The sequence below is a fragment of the Eleginops maclovinus genome, chromosome 9 (assembly GCF_036324505.1).
Source record: "Eleginops maclovinus isolate JMC-PN-2008 ecotype Puerto Natales chromosome 9, JC_Emac_rtc_rv5, whole genome shotgun sequence".
Classification (NCBI taxonomy): domain Eukaryota; kingdom Metazoa; phylum Chordata; class Actinopteri; order Perciformes; family Eleginopidae; genus Eleginops; species Eleginops maclovinus.
In genome coordinates this window covers 25,577,076-25,599,929 of record NC_086357.1, presented here as the reverse complement: position 1 = coordinate 25,599,929, position 22,854 = coordinate 25,577,076, and the positions used below count along the sequence as shown (strand labels likewise).

The 22,854-nt window shown below is 41.0% G+C and overlaps 1 protein-coding gene across 1 annotated transcript in view; it reads left to right on the top strand.

The window, feature by feature from the left end:
• The first annotated feature begins 80 nt into the window (after positions 1 to 80).
• Positions 81 to 22,854, top strand: part of faf1 (Fas (TNFRSF6) associated factor 1) — a 73,876-nt gene continuing 51,102 nt past the window's right edge. Inside the window, exons 1-7 of the mRNA XM_063890599.1 lie at positions 81 to 375; positions 3,406 to 3,474; positions 6,119 to 6,165; positions 8,956 to 9,239; positions 9,340 to 9,431; positions 9,919 to 10,010; positions 18,667 to 18,772. Of these exons, the coding sequence (XP_063746669.1) occupies positions 316 to 375; positions 3,406 to 3,474; positions 6,119 to 6,165; positions 8,956 to 9,239; positions 9,340 to 9,431; positions 9,919 to 10,010; positions 18,667 to 18,772 (750 nt within the window). The 5' untranslated portion in view covers positions 81 to 315. The remainder of the gene's footprint in view (positions 376 to 3,405; positions 3,475 to 6,118; positions 6,166 to 8,955; positions 9,240 to 9,339; positions 9,432 to 9,918; positions 10,011 to 18,666; positions 18,773 to 22,854) is intronic.

Below are 22,854 nucleotides of genomic sequence, written 5' to 3'. Positions count from 1 at the left end.
TGACTTTACACCACTGATGCACATCAAAACTCAAATCCCCCTTTTTTACGTCAGCCGCTTTACGTCAGCCGTAAAGCATGGACTAGATGACAATAATGATAGGCGATCACTGAACACTGTGCCGTTACTTTACAGAATTCTGTCTATCTGAAGCGTCTAAATCCCGATAAAGTGAAGTATTTCCAATTCGCCAACGCCTCCCTCGTCGCCACGTCTTATCAAGGTGTTTCTCTAACACTCAGTGTCCCTGTGTGAGGCGAGAAAACGACGAGAAGCCAGTGGAAGAAGAAGAATTGCTTTTAGCCAGTCATTGCCATGGCCTCCGAAAGCGGCGAAAGCAACATGGATAGAGAGATGATTCTGGCCGATTTTCAGGTCTGTATGTGCCCAATATAATATTCGGTAGTTGGTTATCTGTTGTGTTGTTGAATTGTCAACCGTCAACAACCGTCACACACAAAGAGTCGCGTCGTAAACAGCAGACCTGAGATCAGCCTTCTGTCGCTAGCTCACCGAGCTAACCAACTGACAGCTTGCTAACTGATTCTAAACGAGAAAAATACAAGATATACGTTATCGATCCCAATTTGGGAAGTGTTTTTGTTAAAGCAGCATGTCAACAAGGCATTGCACACAACGAGAAGATGAAAAGGAGAACACAATAAACAGACATAAGCATAAAATATAAACGTCTCAAAATATAAAACCAAAACAGAACTTCATAGTCATATTTATATATATGATGACAGTGGAAGGTGATATATCAGAAGACTGTCAAATATACACTGAGGGGCCAATTACAGCTAGCAAAAATATAGAAGAACGACATTATAATCATGGTTCCTTAATTCGTCCAACAATGGGGATATTTACGTTGTTAAAGCAAAGGATAGAAAGAGACAGAGACATTATTATATACAGAGACATGCACATAGGTCTCAAATACAAATAAATAAAGAAGTCCACATTCTAGTAGAGAATAAGTAGCAGTAGTATACTATAAGAGTAGCATTGTAGAATTAAGTGTGGTACAACATTTGTAAATAGTATTGCACATTTACGTAAAGATTCCTGTTACAGTAATCGGTGTGTTGTCTTAGTGCCAAATATGCTATCCAGTAGTTAGTCATCTGTTTTGTTGTTGAATAATCGACCGTCAACAACTGTACACAAAGCCCTGAGTCGTAAACAGCTCAGCTTTCGGTAGCTAGCTCCCGGAGCTAACACACTGACAGCTTGCTAACGGATTCTAAAGGCGAATGTTAGCTGTGAGCTCGTCCATAAGATAACGTTTACATGAATCTGCTAGCCAAACAGGGGAATAACGTGTGTTTATTAGTGATGTTTATGTGTGTTCAACGACGGTGTAGTTAGCTCAAAGGACGTCGCTTACTGCCAACTTGTTTACATATGGCCTGGTGTCCTGCTAGGACTTTAAATCCTCTGTGTCTGTAACTCGACAGAAGGATATCTGAAACCCAAATTGCAGGTTAGGGAAGAATGTTAGAAATGTAGCTGTTGTTTCTGTGCTTAATATCATCTATACTTACAATACACACATCCCTCTCATCAGTAGTGCAAAGTAACTAAGTACATTTACTCAAGTACAATTTTGAGGGACTTACTGTACTTGAGTATTTAAATGTTTTGTGCTTCTACTTCACTACAATTCAGGGGCTTAATTGTGTAATTATACTCCACTACATTTATTTAATAGCTTTAGTTACTTTGCAGATTTGGATTAATGATGTGAAATATAATCAACCCTTTAATCAGACTTTAGTTACACCTGCAGTAAATTCACAAGCTACCCTGCAGTATACAAAGTCCTTAAAACGGTTTATGTTTGCTAACTTGTTCAACTTAGCTTAAAGGGACTAGATCTGCGTACTTCTTCCACCTCTGCCTCTCACGGGTTTGCTACTGTAGCTTTGTGTTTTGGCCTCAGAAATTCAGGTTTTTCTACTATTCAGGTTAGGACAGGTAGAGAAATGTATAATGTTAAATTAATGCATGCGTGTTTTTTGGAGATCAGACAAAATCTGAAATCTTGGGAGAGGGATCCTACAGTGTTAAGTTGTAGAGTTAGACTTCTGCTCGAGACAGATGATGAAAATAACAATTACTGTCATACAGTCAGTCCTTTATAGTGTTGGGTTTAAATAGCATTTGTGTACTTACGATTGAAAAGCCAATTTAAAATATTACCATATACCATTCTCAGTTTGTGATCCTCGGTGTTGCAACTGTGTCATTCTTTATACCTTTAACCGAGGTGGTAGAGGGGTGCTACTTAAATAAAAAGATCATATGCTTGGTGTTTTGTTTAGATATTAGTAATGGTTTTCATACGTGTTCATACTTTCATCCATAACAGGTCCATAGTCCTGTTTTCTTCCCTCAAAGTAAACTAAGATCAATAGTATAATGTGCATACTTCAGGATAAGCCTGTTCCTCGCCTGGCTCTATCTCGTAAAATACGGCAAACATTAAACACTACCTTGTATTGTCTACACTCTGGTCTTCCTGACAAAATATCTGCATCCAACCACTAATGATTGAATCCAGATCAAAATAATGAACAGGTGTTGGAAATGTAAAGTCCTTACACGTTGCACAGATGTTTGGAAACTTCTAGGTGCTTATAAAAGTGATCAAGAAAAGAAGCTGTTGCATTATCTATTTCTAAACCTGCTTTCAAAACTGCAAATGTAATCTTTGGTTCTGTGCCTAATTTGATCTGTCAGATATGTGATTTGTGATTCTGGCTTTATGTTGTGAGAGTCTATCTTCCCTCCTGCTTCTGGAATGACATCATGACTACAGATGTCAGGGTTAATGCTCTGTAGCCAATCAACCATCTCTGGCACCGGTACAGATGCACACTGTTGTCACAGGGTAGGGCCCAACATGTCGCTCCACTGCTTTGCACACATCATTTTTGGCTGGTTCTGGGCCTTTTGGCTTCTACATCAGGCCGAGCAGCTCTTTAACTCTGCTGGTGCCAATTGGTTGACACTTTTTTTCTGATGCTTTGTTTTGATTCTTTCGGTTACACGAAAAAAGATCAGTCTTAAAATGTCTGCCTTTTTTACACTTCGAAAAGAAATACATGGGTATGAATAGATGGGTGCATCCTACTGTAAAGTAATAATTTGACCATGAGGAACGTAAGTTTTTTAGCCTGCTTTTGAAGGGTCAAGTGTCCAGGATATCAGGTTTAGTCAGAGGAGATTGGTGTCTGCCATTTAAGATCTTGTCCTTTGGTCGGTAGCATAGTAGTTAATGTGTTTTGTGTATTTTAATGTAGATTTTTCATAATGTTTCACAAACCAAACAGCAGCAAAGTCCAGACAATGCGTTTCTTCTTCTAATTCCTCTTTCTTTGTCTTTTTCTCTCACAGGCTTGCACCGGAATTGACAACATCGCAGAGGCCATCACTCTGTTAGAGCTTAATAACTGGGATTTAGTGGTAAGTTCATTATCTGTGGGATTTTGTCTTTGAGAGACAGGCTTAGTTCATCAGAGTGCAAGTTCAAGAGGGTCAGCAAATGTCCAATAACACACACATTCGCTCTTTCGGTGTTATCTTGAACTTATTTCTTCATTTTACCCCGTGAAGCAGGCAGCATCTTGGTGACAGCGAGAGGGAATGAGTCCTGAGAGGCGTGGTTGTTGCTTCGAGAGACTCTGCAAGAAACGATGTTTTGTATTAACTCATGATGAGTCTGACAAACTCACGATGAGTCCAACAAACAAGGAGCCCTTTACCTCGCAGTGCATATCGGCAGGGGTCAGTCTATATTTAGCTGCTGCTGGCTGCAGTTCAGACCGGCAGCAGAGGAGCCGGACAGACACACTCCCTGCCCCGTAAATCTGATGACTCGCAGTTCCTCTGCAGTATCTGCTGCTTTTTTTTTTTAAGCCTGACGAGAAATGCTAGTGTATGCTGAGTTTAGAGTAGTATTTTTTCACTCTTTCTCCAGTCCAGCAGTGTTTCCCCCCTTTGGGCTATTTTCAAGAGAGCAGGGATTTGTTTAGTCCTCCCTGATCTTGACGCATCTCATCTTGTGATCAATATAGTTATTAACGGACAGTCTAAACACTATACGTTAATTATTGACAGTATTTGCTGTGTGAAGTTCTGCTTTAGCTTTTTTCCTCTGGGTAATCAAATTGTATTTCATAGAAGGGAGAGTTTTTATTTCAAGGGAGATAAGCAAGGTGAAAATATGAAAAATAGAACTCCTAAACATCCAAATAAATTCTCACACCAGTTCTTAAGTCAACACCTCTGCTACCTATCTGAATAGTCAATATTCTCTTTACTATTTTTGTTTCTTCTTCTTTTAAATTGAAATGAATGACTTATAATTCTTTCTCCAAAGACACAAATGTATACTTTATATATAATCTTATTTCAGGCTTTTTTCAAGTCGACAGTAGATGTTTCAAACGTAATACTCTAAAGAGATTGACATCTGAGCTGCAGTGATTTGTAAGATGAAATAGCTTCCTCCCGAGGTTATTAATGTACCCTAATAAACCTGAATATGTGCTGAATGACGCGGCTTAATGGAATTCAGCAATCATTTATTTACTACTTAGGCCTGAGCTTCTGCTTTTGTGACACGCCTTTAAAACAAAAATTGCACATTGATTGAAGTCAATGGGGCAGAAAACAATGATAAACAAATTATAAAGATGACATGGATAAAGGAAACTAACAAGTTTAAAAGATAGTTCAGAAACTCAAAGATATTCTACCTGAAAACAAACAGAATTGTTTAGGAAAAGCACGACTTAATTGAAAAGTCTTCAGTGACCAAAAACCTCCAGCCACTGCAGATTTGGCGCTTTAAAGTAACGTGTGTCTTCCCGGTAAAAGGATCATGCAGATCTTTATAAGAATAACATATCTGCTTCCATATCATTATTTCATCAAAGCTTAAAGGTGCTCTGGAGCTTCTGACCTCGGTTAACCCTCTGAAACTGTTTCTCTTTGAGGGGGTATGAGTGTGTCACAGCCTGTGACACACTCATACCCCTCATACTCATACACACTCATACTGAGAAACCACTGACAGTGTGACTCACAGGACACACACTGTCAGTGGTTTCTCAGTATTCCCCTAATTAACACAACACGATATGCAGCAGTGAGACGGCCTGCAAGTTAACTTGGATGTAAACAGTTGTGGAGTTAAAATATTTCAGAAAGCAGAAATGTCTTATAAATGCATTTCACGTTTTCTTGTAAAAGTCCTTATAAGCTAAAGATTCAAAGGACACCAGATTTTGTTTCTTGAACCTTTTCCCCAAAATGATTTCAGTAAGGCATTAAGGTATCCATGTTATCGGTTGGGATGCAGCCCACTGGGGTGAGCACCTTACATATGTGTTTGTTTTATTTAACAGAAAGAACAGGGTACAGGAACATGCCAGTAAGTGAAGAATAGCGAGTGTTCGAGAGGAATCCAATCAATTGTCCATTCCAACAAAAGCTCAGTGCAGAGCTGACTGTACTGTCATGTGTGTCCTTTCAGCTCTCTCTGTGGTGATCAGACTATCCATCATTCTCTCTCTCATATTGTTAACACATGTACTATATTGCCAGAAAATCTTCCAGTATCAACCAGTATAGTTATTTTACCTGGGTCCATGTGGACTGGTGGGGTGTTGTTATCGGTCACCATGCAGTTCCTTTCCCAAAATGTGTTTAATTTAAAAGGTTTTGGATTATTAGGTCAGTGTCCACATGACATTTTCTGGATTTGATAACACTGTTGTGTCTCCAACATTGATTTAACTAATAGAGTCATTAAATTAAATGATCTATTGTGGATTTTAGATTTCTTTGAATGATTATTGTAAAATGGTACCTCAAAACATATCCTGGTGTTCTTAATGACTGTATAACCTAAGAAGTATAAGCTCAATAATAATTGCCACCCGACCAAGCTCTGTAAAAAAGAAGTGCAGAAAATATTCTACCACCTCTTTAATACTAAATATTATCTTTAATGGTTTTTTCTTTTCATGTACAGCCCTCACAGTCTCACTTTGAAGTATAGTGAAGTATTTTAAAAACCTGTTAACCTCCACTCTCATTACAGGCTGCCATCAACGGAGTGATACCACAGGAGAATGGGATCTTACAAAGGTAAAACACACACACACACACACACACACACACACACACACACACACACACACACACACACACACACACACACACACACACACACACACACACACAAAACACTGAATAGCTATTTAACGATAAATATCATGTTTTAATGCATTGTGGGTATTTCTGTTGGTCAAAGTATAGCACAGTTCCAATTACAGATTATTAATATAGGAATAGGGCCTCGCATCAGTGAGGAATATGTTCCTGTGACACGAGTGTGGTTCAACATGGAATATTAGCACACGACACCACTTTCAAACAATGCTGGAATCGTGAAGAGGAAGCCTAATTGGAGCAGGAAGTTGTATTCCATGTGTTAATCAGCTGGGCTTTTGTGAATCCATTTCCTGTATCACCTGCTTCTATGATGAAGCATGACATTTTGATTGTGAACCTTTTAGAGTGAGTGTTTTTAGTTGGATTCATATCTATTCAAACTAAATAAGGCTATCATAGATGCTCCTCTAAAAAAAACAACTCAAAATGCAGCGGAGGTACCAGGAAGCGAATCTTACGCAGGGATTGAATCCAGCTTCCAAGCTATAATATAGTTTGTGCAGTTTAGCTTTCGACTAAAACAATACATAGAACCGTGTCTTTACTGCTGTTTGATGATGGAATAATATAGAAGACACTGCAACTGCAAAGAAACTGTCTCCCAGGAGTGGAGATGTACACAGTGCTGCGGTGAACCCACTCAAACTGGACACGTTGGGTCAAACCGTTTAACTTTGTGTGCATGAAAGCATGTGCCTCCGTGTGGTTCAGGCTCTCTGGCCATGAGATTATTTCTGGTGTTCCTCAGGGGGGGGGGCACACATTGCTATGAATGGAGTCTGGCAGTGTGAGCAGCAGCCAACACATTTACTAAGTGGCTGGCACCGCACTGAGCAGCGTTGCCCAGTAAACAGACTCTGATGACGGGGCTGAGCTGGAGCCAGTTGGAGGCGACGCCAACGCTCCCATCGAAAACAGATTTCCCTCCTCCCTGGTGTGTTCTCTTTAGTCTGCAGGGTGGGAATTGTAAGAAGTTGGCCTTTTAATTTGTAGTAGAAATTCCTCAGGGCGTCAGGAATATCCGGTAGGATAGGATGCCGAGTCATCTTGTTGATCAGGGCGTCAACTGGTCTCACAGTTTGTCTGTGGGTTAATGGCTCAAGAGATCCTCTGCTTTATGACGTCTCCTCAGTTACACAGGAGAACAGTGCCATCTAGGTGTAGAAATACTGTACAGCAACAATTTACCTCTCTTTAGTGTCACTTTGCAAGGTCATGGTGGAACTCAGGAGCTTTTCAACTTGTTGTGAATAGTATTTATTGTCATATATACTGACTTTTGAATAAATTCAAATCTGACAATCATTTTAATAAAAAACACTGTTATCCAAAACCTCCTGTAAAACTACGAGTGTGTTCTTGTGTGAATGCAGTTTACTGACAAATGTTGACGTATATTTGTGGGTTTTTTATATGTAGAATCCATGTTTTATTTTACATAGTCTAAATAAAACCAACAAAACAAAGAACGGTGCCTTAAAGTTTGCCTTAGATTCACAAAACAAGTTCACGGAAAGAAAAAAAACCTAGTCCAATTCAGTTGGCCGTTTCTTCTGTAGCTATTCTCATTGTCCAAACCTGAGTTCAGGAAAGATTTGGTGGTGTGTTCCTGAAGTGGCTGGTGGAGGAGACCATTATAATGTGGGTTTATTTCACCCTTCTGTACGTAGCGGTTTGGTGGCTGTTGACACTTCTCCTCAGGACAGCGGCCTCTCTACAGCTGAAGGCCAGATGACATACAGCTCTGTCAGAAAGCCTGCGTCTGGCACTCTGCTCTGAGACAGTTGCTGCTCCAGGGAACAAAGGGCACACTTTGTTGGTGTTTGGCAGACAAAGACTGAACATTTACTGTGTTGTGTGAAACGTGGGTCACACTCGGCCAGCAGCAAAGAGGAAAGCAAAGAGAATCAGCTGATTTGGTAAAGAGGAGAGGAGAGGAAGCTGTCTGGCTGTAACCTCTGATGATTCTTTACCATCAGGCCAAAGACAACATATTTGACTAGCCTGAAATGGGATTGTAACGGTACCAGAATTGTAAATTGTCGAACCCAATACTAATGAAATTATACAATTCTCTCATACAAAACAACAACAAATCCCTTAAACTTCTACATTTCCATCTGCATGTTATTTTCTTTAGGGAGTTAAACAGGTCATTATTACTACGGTACTCTAATATCTATTCTATATTGCTGTGCAAAAAAATCCTTCAAACAACTTGATTTAGTAAAGTTTCCCTCCAAAATCTACATTTTTACAGGTTCATAATTAAAAGCATCCTACTTCTGTTATAATTCACCTTTGACCAATAGTCTCTTTTACTTAATAGAGCCTGAAAGCATCATGATGTAACTTAATGGAAGTCGCTCCACTTGCTGCTAAAAGCTAACAGCTAACATTTAGTAGCTAACCCTACTCAATGTACGCATGGTACTGTAGACAACAGTTTTACTATTGCCCTCAAATTTTAAGAATTATGGTCTCAAACTTGTACCAAAATGAAGGTTGTGTGACATTTTTAGCTAAATATTAAAATATTTTCTTTTTCTATCGCATCTGTTATGTTTGCTCCCTCAAGGTATTTTATAAAGAGATTGAGATTAAAATAATGCTGTATGAATTTGTAGCAAAAGGCCATTAAAAGGGCATTAAAGATAGCAGTTAATCTTCCACCCCCTCACTGACCTCCTCCCCTCTGTACAGTACCTTTTCCAGCGAGGCGAGCCAGGCCGGCATGTTTGGACCTCCGAGCCAACCAGAAGCAGCTGATGCAGCAGCAGGAGGCGCCGTTCCCACCCCCTCTTCTTCGTCTTTATCCTCCTCTCCTCCATCGTCCTCCACTTCAGCCTTTTGCCCTGTCAACTCGGCCTCCTCCTCTTCCTCCTCATCCCGACAGATCGTAGAGCGCCAGCCCCGGATGCTCAACTTCAGGGTGGAGTACCGGCAGCGCACGGTGGAGCTGGTGCTGGAGGAGGGCAGCACAGTCGGTAAACGCCTCACGTCTTTACAAACATGCTGTATAAAGTACTGTTTCTCCATGTCCTAACGGCTGATTTACATTTTCCTCTGAATGAATCTGATTTACAGGAGAAATCAAAAAAATCCTCGAGACAGAGCTCGGGGTTCCAGTGTCCAAAATGCAGCTGAAAGGATGGAAGAGCGGAGAGGTTTCCGATAGTGTGAGTTTACGGGCCCTTTAAATGTTTCTCATGGAAACACACAATGCAGCATTAAGGAGAGAAAATGAACCAAGCCTTAAGTCTTTAATATTTTTTGCATCTGTGTTTTAATCCAAATAAATGTGATTATTTTGACAAATAAACAACATTTTTAACGTTTTTTTTAATTGACTTATATCGTCAATGCATGTGCTTTGTCCAAAATACAAATGTCATAGTTTTACATACAGTATAAATACATCAAAGCATAGAAGCATGCCTTATTACATGCTTAAAATACCCCAAATATTTGTTGTTAAATATTGAATAAATCCAATTTGATGTACCTGAAAACAATATTTCCACTTCAAACGAAGAAGTTGTTATCAGTTCCTCTCATAATATTCTGTAGGAGATGAAAGAAGTATACATTCAGATGTACTGAGAACACTACAACTCCCTCCTGAGTTCAACTGTTGTTAAGTTGTATTTCTGTGTGTGTTATCAGACGGTGATGAGAAGTTTACACCTGCCTAAGAACAACAGCCTGTACGTCCTGACCCCAGACATCGCCCCTACTGCCAGCACCAGCAAAAACAGGTACACAACTCCCTCTCACTGTGATTTTTATTTCCTCTCATAAGGAAAATCCTCCTCCAATGCTAGAGTAGCAAATGTAAAAGTCTTCAGCCAGGAGGTGAGGGTGCAGTGGACCTGTTTAGTTTGGACTCTGGGGACAGAAAGCAGATCTTAATGGTTTGTTTGGAGCAGAAGATCAGAGATGTATTTTGGCAGAAAAGTCTCCAGTGCTTTATAAACCAGCAGTAGTATTTTAAAATGGAACACTTTGACAGACAGAAGTTGGTGTAAAGATCTCAAAACTCATCCCCTGAGTCTTAGTCTCAGAGGGCTTTACATACACCATACAACATCTTCTGTGCCAAGACCCACGCAGCTTACAAGAGAAAACTCCCCCAAGAAACCCCACGATTAATGGAGGAAAAAAAGGACGGACAGATGCAATAGCTGTTGTGTGTGTAAATTAGGAAGATAACACATTTACAACAAAGGCTGTCCAAAAGTCAGGAAGGGATAATGTGTCCAGGTATATGAAAATATCTCGTACATATACATACACAAGTAACTGAAATACTCCTGGTAATGATGTGCACGTAGTACCTAATAAAGAACACCAGGGGGCGGTCTATGTCCAGGTATTGAGATATGCGTCCTGAATCCAGCTAGGAGACTCCATTGTCCCCAGTTTATTAAGAGACATTTGACCGGCTGGTGCACATTGTTTTTCTCATATCTATTGTGACATTTTGAGAGGAGCATCTACCGCTTCCATCTCTGTTGTGTAAATAATAATCCCCCCCGCTCCATCTTTGTTTCATCCAGCCTGACATTGTTGCTTGGGTTGCTTTGCATCATACTCTTCAAAGACATCTATTATTTATTCCTCTCCAGGCTGTTACATTAGTGATAGTACCAAGACACAATAGATATTTGTTCAGTGCGCTTCATTAAGCCGGTGTTCTCCATCCAGAGGTTGTTCTCTTCATTTCAGTGTGAGGAACCTTTCCTTTTGAAATGTCAGGCAGAAATACAATCTCACAGGTGGCAGCTGAACATGTGATTTCCCTTTCATCAGTGTCGGGTAAACATCGACCAAAGAAGTCATAATTCCCCCCTCATTTCATCCGAATTCTGCAGGGTGGCCAAGACCTTTTTATCCGTAATTTGAATAGCAATAAGAGCATTGGACTGGGAAAATAGATATACTGTAAGATATCATGTCTGCGAGACCTACTGGACAGCAGAACTGCAAAAAGCAACAAGGGAATTCTGGAAATATGAGGGACCAATTACCAGAATGTAAATAAAAGCAAACTATAGATTAATTTTAATTATTGTGAACAAAATAATGGACATAAATAAATAAATACTTAAATAAATAGCATCCTAAGAAATGATGGTACATTGGTGAAGTGAAAACAACTAGAGATAGTTTTGGGAAAACGGGAGAAAGACTTAGCAGAGTTATTTAAGGAAACCGTATTCAACCTGTTGGTCACTTTTTTATTTAATCGAACTGAAAAAGGATTTAAAATAAGACTTTAAAATCTCCTCTACCTTGAGAGGTCCTCTTGTGTTATTTTAATTCATGTATTCAATATGAGAGAGGGTCCTGATATATATTATCATCACTAGATTGATAAAAGGACAATCCGTTTTGTTTTTATTGACTATCGAATTTGATTTGGTGTCTGGTGGTGCGGGGCAAAAACAATCTAAGAAAAAAGGTTGCAAAAGTAGGTCAAAAATATAAAGATAATAAAATGAAGTATTTTAAAGAAACTATTTATCATTATTTTGGAAAGAATTCACACCAAATTTAAATATACAAAAAACCTTAAAAGCTAAAGAAACAGAAACACTTGGGACAATGAAAATATGGCAGCACAGGATATGGAAAAACAACAGCGCTGTGCAGAATGCATGAACACGGCTCCCAGTATGTCGTTCACATGATGTGCATTAATGTGATGCATAATGTTTGTGGGGGGGATAAAGGGTTAGTGTCAGTGGGAGACCCGGGCCTTGATGATGAGGCCGGTAGCGGAGGGGAATAGAGGTGGCAGTAGATTTATTTTTAAGTAACCCAGACCTGTAGTTGATTTGTTTTCGGATCAATGATGTGTTTACTGACCTTTAAAATAATTTCTGTGAATTATTAAGCACGCTGATGAACTAGGATTGGGTATTTTTATTATACATGGATGATTTAATTTTCGTCTGACCTCCAGAACATGTTGACGGTGTGTAGTCTGAGGTGTTATAAGTGGAGCATAGCAGTACATTGAAGCTAAACTCAAATAATGCTCCTTCAAATGAACGCTATGGTTATAATTGCACAAGGAATTAGTTTTGGCTCGGCCGCTTTAGGATATGTTGGTGCATAGAAATACATGGATTTTTCCCTGGATTTGTGACTTATGGGGTTGGAATTGGATCATGTGTTGACTCTGCTGGCTCCGGGATCAGTCATTGACAAACTGAAACGGTGTTCTCGTTCAAGCCACAGATCTTTAGTGGCACAGTGGAGAGACGGTGTTCTTCCTCTGGCCGTGGAGGTTAATCAACTGCAAAATATTCAGGAGAAAAATAGGTTTTGATTTAAAGAGCGTTAATCCTCCATGAAAGGTTGAAAACACAGCTAAGAAATAATTTGGTTGGCTAATGATCACTAATTTGTCTGAAGCTGATATAATATTGAGGTGAAATATCCTCTTTATTTTATCAGTATTTGTTCAGATTTCTCACTTATTATGTAGTATGTTGTTTCGTTAGTGATATATGAATGTTATTCTAGGCAATGATGGTCTGAAAATATGATTGTTTGAATATATGGTGTCTTGTAGCTGTATACTGACAGGGTAAAGTTTATATTTAGACAGTCTTTCAATCAGCTATCACTTTAAATGCTTAAAAACGACATATTCTGGTCATGTTCAGGTTAATTTCTGTATTTAGTGTCTCTCCTGGGACATGTCTCCATTCTTTAATGTTCAAAAAGCTCTTTATGTTTCTCATACTGCCTGTGCTGCATCTCCTCTTTTCCCCCTCTGTCTGAAACCAGAGCCCAGTCTGCTCTGATTGGTTAGCTTGCCGACTCTGTTGTGAGTGGTCAACCAGCTTAGAGATGTCCCGCCCCTTAGCCTATCACGTACCTAGGGTTGGAGAGCTAGCCAATAGAATCCTGAGTGTTGCATAGTGATGTCACTAAACAAACAAAGGAATCCAATGGAGGCGACTTTGGGATTTTAGCTTTTGCAGACCATTTACATACACAGAAACCTATAGAACGATCTAAAGGAAAAAAAACAACCCAAAAGCATAATAGGGCCGTTTAATTTAAATCTTTAGTTTTTAGTAATGACCTCCTGTGATTACCGTTGGTCAAGGTTTAATAAAATAGCCAGTTTTAAATCAGATATGACCATTATGATGTATGTGTTGCCCATATTTTAGCAGCCCTTCCCTTTGTTGTTTTGCCTTTATTAGCAGTATTTGTTCCTAACATATTATGTCCCTCTCTTGTTTGTTGACAGTGGATTCCTAATTAAAATTGTACTGTAATTCTCCGCCACATTTCCTCGTGTTAGCAGCCAAGCAAGCATCCACATGTCCCCCGAACACTTGTAAAAGAAGTCATTTGGCAGTTTGCCGCTTCGCCTGCTAGTTAGGCTAAGTGGTAGTTATATTGTGTTGGCAGCTAATGGCCCTCATCTCCCCCGTCCTCTCTCCCTCGCCTCCCTCTCCTCGTCTTCTCACTCCCCCACTTACTGCTGTGTCTTTTTAGCAGCACCGTTGCCATTTCTCCAAGTGTCATCGATATCATTTTGGGTGTCAGGAGCTCATTATCCTGTGTCAGCTATTTTCGGTGGAGGACAGTCGGGGGCTGAACGCAGTGGGCGAGGGTCTGTGTGTACGCACATGCATTTGTGTATGAATGTCTGTGTGTATGGTGACCGTGCTGTCATACTGGGAGAGGATAGGTGACAGATCACAGAGAAGGGGGTGGGGGAGCTGTTCCCTGTAGCGGGACCAGACGAGCTGTTAGCATGCAGCAGTAAAAATAATCTTTGGTCACACTTTAGATCCACAGTCGGAGCAGTTTGTGTGCACTATTTGTTGCAGTAGACGGAGCTCAGTGCCAGGAGAGGATCGCATGGAGTGTGTGGGGAGGGGTTGACGACACGCATTAGAAAACAACGTCAAAAAACCCCAGGTTTAACGTCATAACAAAGGCATTTTATTCTCTCAAAATGACAAAACTTAATTGATACTACTGTTTAGTTCCACGTCTCATCAGGTGTCAAAAAAAACCACGGGTGTCCTCGATCTCCTCACAAACCCATACCACCAATCGTATATTTAGCAGAATTTAACATGCTGCTTAATATCAATCATTCCTGTGTTACACACTTATCTATCAGGTATAACTCTTTACATTAGCTCTGAGTTCATCCCCCCCTCATACCAATTTAAGGTACTAATGCGACTTGATGAAGCTGGAAAACATTTGCTTCTTTGGGATAAAGTTGACGACAGAAAGAGAACATCAGGGTGTCACACAGGATACCATGATTAAATTACTCTCATTTGATTTGCAATAATGAACCCGCTGAAATACAGCCGACATGCTCAAAATAATATATTCATTAGAAACCTTTAAGAGGCTAAAATATTGGCTTGCATTTTATAACAGAAGAATGCATGACTTGATTATAACAGGGAGATAAAGGTGTAGTTTATATTGAATTGTGCATAACAGTGCAACCACACTGGTGCTACTGGGTTAGATTATACTGGGTTAGGTTCTAGGAGAGAAATGCCACTGTAGGCTTGTGTAATAAAACCAGGATGAATATAAATGTTGTGGCTACAAAAACAAAAATCTCCTAATGAAATTATCTCCTGATATGTCCTGCATGAGGCTACTTGAACTCCCACTGTCTCCTACATTAATATATTTGCTAGTAGGTCTAAAAACGACCCCTCAGCTTTAATTTCATAATGTTTACTTGCTTCGAATTGTTGCTGAGTGAAAATGCAAATGTCCCATAAATGGTAATATCCCTGGCAATTACTTTGTAGAGCTTGGCTTGGTGCGGCACACGCGGCGAAACCAAACTGCCTGATTAAATAGCGCTGCTCTGTCATTATGATCCTGCTGAGCAAACTCCTCTTAGTTGTCTTGTTTGATTAGAAATGAATCTCCAGGCTTTGGGGAGCCTTTGAGCACCAATGCATCGCAGGTAGTTATTTAGTTAGCCATGTGAGTCCCGCCATAGTGTCAAAGCCCCCGGTCTGAGGGAGCTTTCTCTCTGTGGCCATGTTGATGACTGCCTGTGAATACAGGAGGGTGTTGAGGAGGACTTAATCTGTTGCATAAATGATGAAGGGCTGATGAATATTTCAACGGCGCCTGTTTCCTTCCTGGTTTATCCTCCGCTCGGCTCCCGTGTTTGCCCAGGAAAGGTTATTTTAATTTGAACTGGCAAAGAAATTTGAAATTGCAAAAATGATTCATTAGGTTTTGTGTGTTTTACTCCCTCTCGCCATCCCAGCCCCTCCTCTCCCTCTGTGTGTCAGCTATCTAGTTGCAGATGCTTTTGAGGTAAGGTAGCTAGCTTAGTTAGCTAAAGCAGTCCTGGGGGGAAGTGTTTCACAGTTAGCATGCTGGTTAACTTTGGGACAAGATGGCAGAGCAGAACAGAGCAGAGCGTCATCGGTTCAGCCTTCTTCTGCTCTGCTGTGGATGCAAAATCTGGAAGAGGTAAGAAGTCCTTCACAACCTCCTCCTAAAGGAAACAAATCTGGGTGTTTTATGTCTCTAAGCAGATGAAACAACCATGATTTGTTGGGGAGAATGTGTGGGTATTTTTGTTTTGCAGGCGTGTAGTGTGTGTGTGTGTGTCTGGCAGTGCTAGTTTAATAAGGTCTAGAGTCTGCTCTGTGCCGCGGGGACTCTCAGCTTAGGCGCCGGGCTTACCTCAGAATGAAACCAATCTGTTTAGCCCGTTCCTCTCCCCTGCAAAACGCTCCGTTTTCTCTGTCCATAAAGTTAAATGACATTTTCCTCCCGGCGCCCTTATGCCATGTCAAGTACCTCCAGAGATGTTTCAGGCCGACCTGGATGTCACGAGTGTGTGTGTGTTGAGCGGGAAAGAGACCTCTGAAGGCAGAAGCAAACACTCAGACCCCCCCCCCCCGGCGCTGCTTCAAGGGCCTACTTTAAAGAGGCCCTATTCTGCTTTTCGGTTCACCCTTTCCTGTAGAGTTATATGGGTTTTAGTGCATGTTAATGGTCTGCAAAGGCTAAAATCCCTGTGTTTCTCTCCCACACACTTCACAATTATGAAACCTGAAATTAGCACAAAAAAACATCAGTGTTGAAAGCAGTCGAGACAAAACTACACTTAAACATATTTAGTTTGTGTTTATGTATGAAGCAGCAGGCCTCTTCAGACAACATTTTCTCCTCCTCCCGATGTAATTAATATTTCGAGCAGCTTTATTTGTACCGCGGAGAGCCCAATTTAATTTCTCAGAGTAAATCTTGAGCAGAACTCCACCCACACACACACCAAATGGCTCGTCTCTGTGCCATAAAACCACTGATAAGATGTTCCTTCTTTGCTTGGAAGGACAGAGTAACACTTCCTCTCAGTTTACCCTCTATCTCTGTCTGTTTAGGAGTCTAGCTGCCTGCCAGCAGTGGCTCGGGACTGTGTCCAAACATAATCATGATATTAGCTAGATCCTTATTTATGTGTCCCTACCCCTTTCCATCTCCTCCTCTCTCACACACACTTTCACAAACATCTCTCTCACCCTTCTGCTCAGCCCCTATTACATATGCATCCATCCTTCCCACTTCACACATTTCCAATCTTCCTCAGTTAGCTACAACAAACATTACATTTACATATTGATTCCGTAGTTTTAGTCAATGTAAATATGCTGTCATTACAGTAAATTTGAGCTTCTGTTAACATAAGCTCGTCCAGATCTGCGCAGATTAAGGGTGTGATTGCATAATTAATGTGTGTGCTACATATTAATTCCCCCGTCCCTCTCCTTCCCTCAACTCTTCCTCCTCTCTTCGGGTTCTGAGCCCTGATTAAGTGCCTGCTTCGGCCCTTAAGCCTCCCATTGATATTCAGCCGCACAGACCCAGCGTTTGCTCAAAACGCTACTTAACCTCACAGCTTATTGTAAATGAAGCTTCCAAAAGTTGATTCCCCCACCTCCTCCTCTCTACGTGAAGCTCACAAAGTGTCTGCTGTGCGTTCACAGCGTCTCCAGAGTCTGACCTTTCAGAAAATAGTGCGTCTCTCCTACCAGCTCCCTGACGAAAACCAGAAGACATCCACATTTCAGACCGGTGATTACCTGTCAACAGCTTTAATCTGTCTTTAATCCCATCACTGAATGTTTTATTAGGGCTGCTCAGTTATCAAAATCTCAATATGGATAATATTATTGAAACTCTATGCCTTCTACGGATTCAATTCGATATTAATACAGACAAGGTACCAGGAAACACACGTAGTAGAAACAGGAGGGCAGGGAGTATAGTTTATAAAGAAAATAGCTCTCCTGTGAGTCATCCAATTTCAACACTTCGTCACATCACGGCATTCTGACTGCAAACTCGTACACATATACAGTTTACGCACACTGTACATACCCCTACATATACACACATACTTCAGGTTTCAAGGTAGGAATTAAACAAGGTATTTTCCAGGGCAGAAATAATAATACATTACCAAATCATAACCATTTGTAGGTAAACATTTTCTAGAGGAGTGTGAACAGCTGTAAAATTAAATGTTAATTATTAAATAATAATTGAATAATATTTTTGGAATAAAGTTATTAAAAGTAAAAATGTAATAACTTTAAACTAAAATGTATTGGTTAATTAAAATGAAAAGTGATGGTTTAATGCTTTGTAGGACTAAGATGTAGACCTGAAGTCTTATTTATTTATAAGTCTATTTTTGACGCTGAATCGTGGTTTTAAGGTGCATTCAGAAATAGCTTGAGAGTGTTTGCACTTTGCCCCTATCATTTCTGAAATTAGATTGACTATAATCATCTTACAGATATTACAGGTAGTATATCATAATGTTGTTTTGAATGGAACAGTAAGAAGTTGTTCGTTAGCTGCTGATATGGTTGTTGATGAAGTGTCTTCAGGCTACTGTTCACCTCAGTTAGGTCTTGCTTCTTCCTTCTTTAAATCTACAGCATATGCAGTTGTTCGGTGCTGAGCGCTCTCCTGGGTTTGTTTAATAATAGCGGCCAGGTTTGTTGGCGGTGAGGCAGATTGATGGACCCCCTGCTGTGGCGGCGGCGGCCTGCTGTGCCGAGCGCCGCTCCGGCCAGGCTTGTTAAGACACAACCAGGGAAGTGGGCGACTCACCCCCGGGGGAGACGGGCTCCCTGTGGGCCAGCAGGCTACCGTACAGGACAAGTTTCAGCTTGCCTTTCACATGACTGCGCGCCTCTTAGTGATAATGTTTGTTTTTCTGTGCCCCCCCCCGGTGGAAAGTTACTAAGTACAATTACTCTACTTGTACTTTACCTGACTATTTCTGTGTCTTTCTATTTTTCTTTTGTAAAACTGTGTTCATCCCTATTTCTTACACGGTTATGTTTCTCCCTCCTCACCCAGTGGTCTCCAGGAGTCGTTAAACCAGAACTTCCTGCTGGTCATCAGCCACCGCGAGGCCCAGAGGGACTACAGTCTCAACTTCCCCGGCTCCAAAACTATACAGGAGGTACGAGACACACCATGCAGCACATCACAGACTCCCTTTATACGCCCAGGACACACACACACACACACACACACACACACACACACACACACACACACACACACACACACACACACACACACACACACACACACACACACACACACACACACTCACCCACACACCCTCACATGGATAATATTATTGTACCTGATTCTAGTTTCCCATAACACGGCTTTCATTCCGTTTGCCAAACATTGCTAGTCTATCTCAGCCATCGATTCATTATTCATCACAAATGATCACATTTCCGAACACATAATTACTCTCACAGCTGCGGACTGGTTCCTCCCCCTCGTTCTCTCCCCACTCCCCCTTGTCCTGCGTGTTTCTCCCTCTCTCTCAGCAGTCTAGAGGGCGATTTAAATACTGAACATTGTTTAATCTAGGCATGCGGGAGCAGTGGAAACAGACAGAGTCCATTGATTTTCCTCCTCTGAAACTAAACAGCGGCCTCTGAAATATTAATAGTAACTGGTGCTGTGTGACGGCAGTACACTTACCAACCAAGGGTAGTTCAATTCAAATAGCTTTATTGGCATGACCATAATGCGAACAGTATTTCCAAAGCTTTGTACAGTTAGGACATCTATACATAAATACACTTTGTTTATTACTCTCAGCTGCAAATGCATGAAAATACATGTGTGTTGGCTTGCTTGCCTAAATGAGAAAGTGTGTGTGTGTGTGTGTGTCTGTGTCCATATTTGGTCCCATGCAAGGTCAAAGCAGGACTCCTCCACATAAACACACACACACACACACACATATATATATATATATATATATATATACACACACTTACTGCCCTGTACTGTCCTGCTCTAACCCCCCGTGCAGAGAGCTGTTACTCACAGTGTGTGGCTTGCTGTCACAGGTGAGGCGAAATAAGCTCCCCAAAGACTGATCAGGTAAAAGAGAGGCGTCCAAGTATGGATTCAACCTCACATGCTAAGTAATTATCATTTACAACAAATATAAGCAGTTAGATATATCAGTCTTTAGGTGGTTTTTTGCCCAAAGGGAGTAAAAACAATCAGCAGGATGATGCAAAAAGTTCTGGCTCAATTTTACTGAAACTGGGTGGAGGGGAGTAGAGTGAACCGGGGAGTAACCCATTACATTTTTGAACAGATACATCATTTATTACTTTTGTTCACATTGGGGCATTTGTGCTGCATTCTGTGCTGTTTCGTGAAGTTTGTGAACTCCTCTTCAAGTTGGAACAATATTAGATTACATTTCATTTACCCGGTGCTATTCGACTTATAGTAAGTGCAATAAACCATAGAGATACAAACTCATACCTGTAAGAAACCTGCAGGTACACACACTTTAAATAAGAGTGTAAGTGCTGCTGGAGAACTCTCAATCGACCCGATCTTTAAGTTACTGCGATAACGTGCAGTGGAAACATGTGGGTTTTTAGTCTCTTCATGGACCAACATCAGGGGATTCTCAACCTGAGAAAATTGGCAGGGGTGGAAGAAGTTCCCAGATCCTATATATAAGTAAAAGTAATAATACCACAGTGTAGAGTCACTACCTATAAGTTAAAGCCCTGCACCCCATACATAACTTAAGCATAAGTACAACAGAATTAGCCGAAAAATACATTTGTGTGGCCATTTCTTTTGTAATAATATATATTATATCACTGGTTTGAAATGAATGACGCATTCATGTGTCAATCATTTTAATTTTGCAGCTGGTAAAGGATGAGATAACACTGCTAACTTTCTATATTGCCAGGTATCTCCATCCATAATAGTACATCATAGTGTACTAGATGATTTCATCTTTGTATTAATGAAGTAACTCAAATCATTTTGGTGAGAAAGAAGTACAATATTTGCTCCCAAAATGTATAGTTTAATGTCTGTAAATTTAAGTAGAAAGTAGTATTAGATAAAATACTATGGAAAGAACTTGTATCCAAAAATAAGTAGAGTACTTTTAAGGGAAAAGGGACACTTCTGAGCAGCACCATTGGCCTTGCCGGAGGTCTTCTACCAGTTTGTTTTACTTCTTCATAGTCTCCATGTTTTATCATCCAGCTCATTATTTATTTCCAGCAGCAGTGAAAGGTGTTCCTCTTACGCTCCTCGCTCTCCGCATCCTCCCAGCGTGGGTGAAGATTACACTGATAATAATCAGGCTACTAGCCGGGCTTGTAATGGTGGTAATTGAACAGATTAGTACAAACTGGAGGAGGCAGCTTCCCTCCCCGGTTCTCTCCCTCGCTTCTCCTTCTCCTCCTCCTCCTCCCTCTGTCTCCTCTCTCACCCTCTTCTCAGGCAGATGGTTTTGATGAGCACCCACTGTGAACCTTAAGTGTTTCTGCTGGGATTACAAACACTGGGGAGGGGTCCCTGCAGTGTGGGAGGGGGGAAGCATGGACACAGAAAGGAGGCAAAGGACTGGTGGCTTGGTGGGGGTGCTGTAAGAGGCCATAGGGGATGGAGAGGGGACAATGTGGGCTTAAACAGGCCTTCATGTCGTGGTCCTTTCCTTACGCATGCTTGTCTTTAGGCATCTCAAGGCCCCCTGCAGGGAAAATGAGGCCCACAACTTTAACCTGCATAGATCTGGACTCTGTTTGCCCCATGTTGACCAAGCTCTTTATTATTTACTCTTTAGCCAGGGAGCCGGCGTCCTTCCTTTTTTATGGCTGCAATGTGTTGGCAAATAATATCAGAAACACAATCCGGTTTATTGCTCAGAAGGTTTTCAAATGCAGAAATGACTTTGGTGTTATGGTGCACAACATCAACACAGGGAAATAATAAAAAGCAATTATGAAAAAGCATTATAAGCCATATTAAAAAATAGAAACGTGTACAAAAAGTAGGCACATATTCACTATAGGCCTAGGAGAAAGCTTATGACATATTAGTGTGAAAAAATATCTACAGTTTATCCCAATTAAAGTGGAGGGGTGTTCAGGTTAGGAAGTCTCCATAACATGTTCATATTTCACATTTCTTCCCGATAAATATTTAAATATAGTCTGCTTTTTACCACTTCTTGCACTCAGTACTTTTATTCCGTGTACTGACAGTAAAGTTTAATCTATATTCTAAATAAAAGTATTGTGCAGAAATGTGCAGAATTATCTAATTTGCAAACTTGTGCCTTGGTTCAGATTGCAAATATGCATATACTGTTTTTATAGGTGTAACTTAAACCAACAGCACACACTATGTCGTCAGGGTGGCGAGCTACAGGTGCAACAGCAGTCAGTAGAGGAGGAGGAATAGTAATTGCCGATGAACATAGTAAAGCTGATTCATTTTGTAATGCTCATGAGGAAAAGGAGTGAGTTTGTTAAGATTTAAAGCAAAAACAATAATGAAAAAAGACCAAAAGGACAGAGGGAGTGTATTTCTGACATCATAAGAAGACTTAAGAAGGCAACAAAGAAGTAACAGCATATTCAGCCGGCCTGACTCCCCTTTCTGCTCATACTGTGTCCACTCACAGACACATATGGACTCCACTACAGAGCACCTTCTCTCCCCTTTCTCCCCTTTGTCTTAGCTGAAGACTAGCCGATGGTCCCTGCTTGTGCATATCAATGGGGATAGAGTCCTGTCTTCTTGTTTGTCTTTGCCAAAGGCTCTGGCTTTGCCTTGTGGCTCTCAGGGATCTGCCCTTGCCCCTCCTTTTCTATCCCTCCATTCTCCATCTTTCCCTTCTCTACCTTCTTTCTTCTCCATCTCTGGACTGTGTAGACTCTGATTGGCGTTACCAGACAAGAGTGTGGGGGTAAGTTGCTGGCTAGCTTCTGAGCTAAGCTGCAGAGCAAATGTTTGCCAGCGAAGTAGAGGGTAAGAATAGGGATGGCTGCTGGTTTCGGGTTGTCCGTGACCAGACCAGTTGTCCTGGGGATTTCCCTCCTCTGGGCCTGGGCCCCATCTCCACTCCGCAGCTGGGAGACATATAGAGATACAGGGCTGCAGAGCTGAGAAAAAGGGAAGGTCGGATCGAATAAAATAATGAAAGAAAAGGCATCTGGTGCCTAAGGGAGACGAAGAAAGACG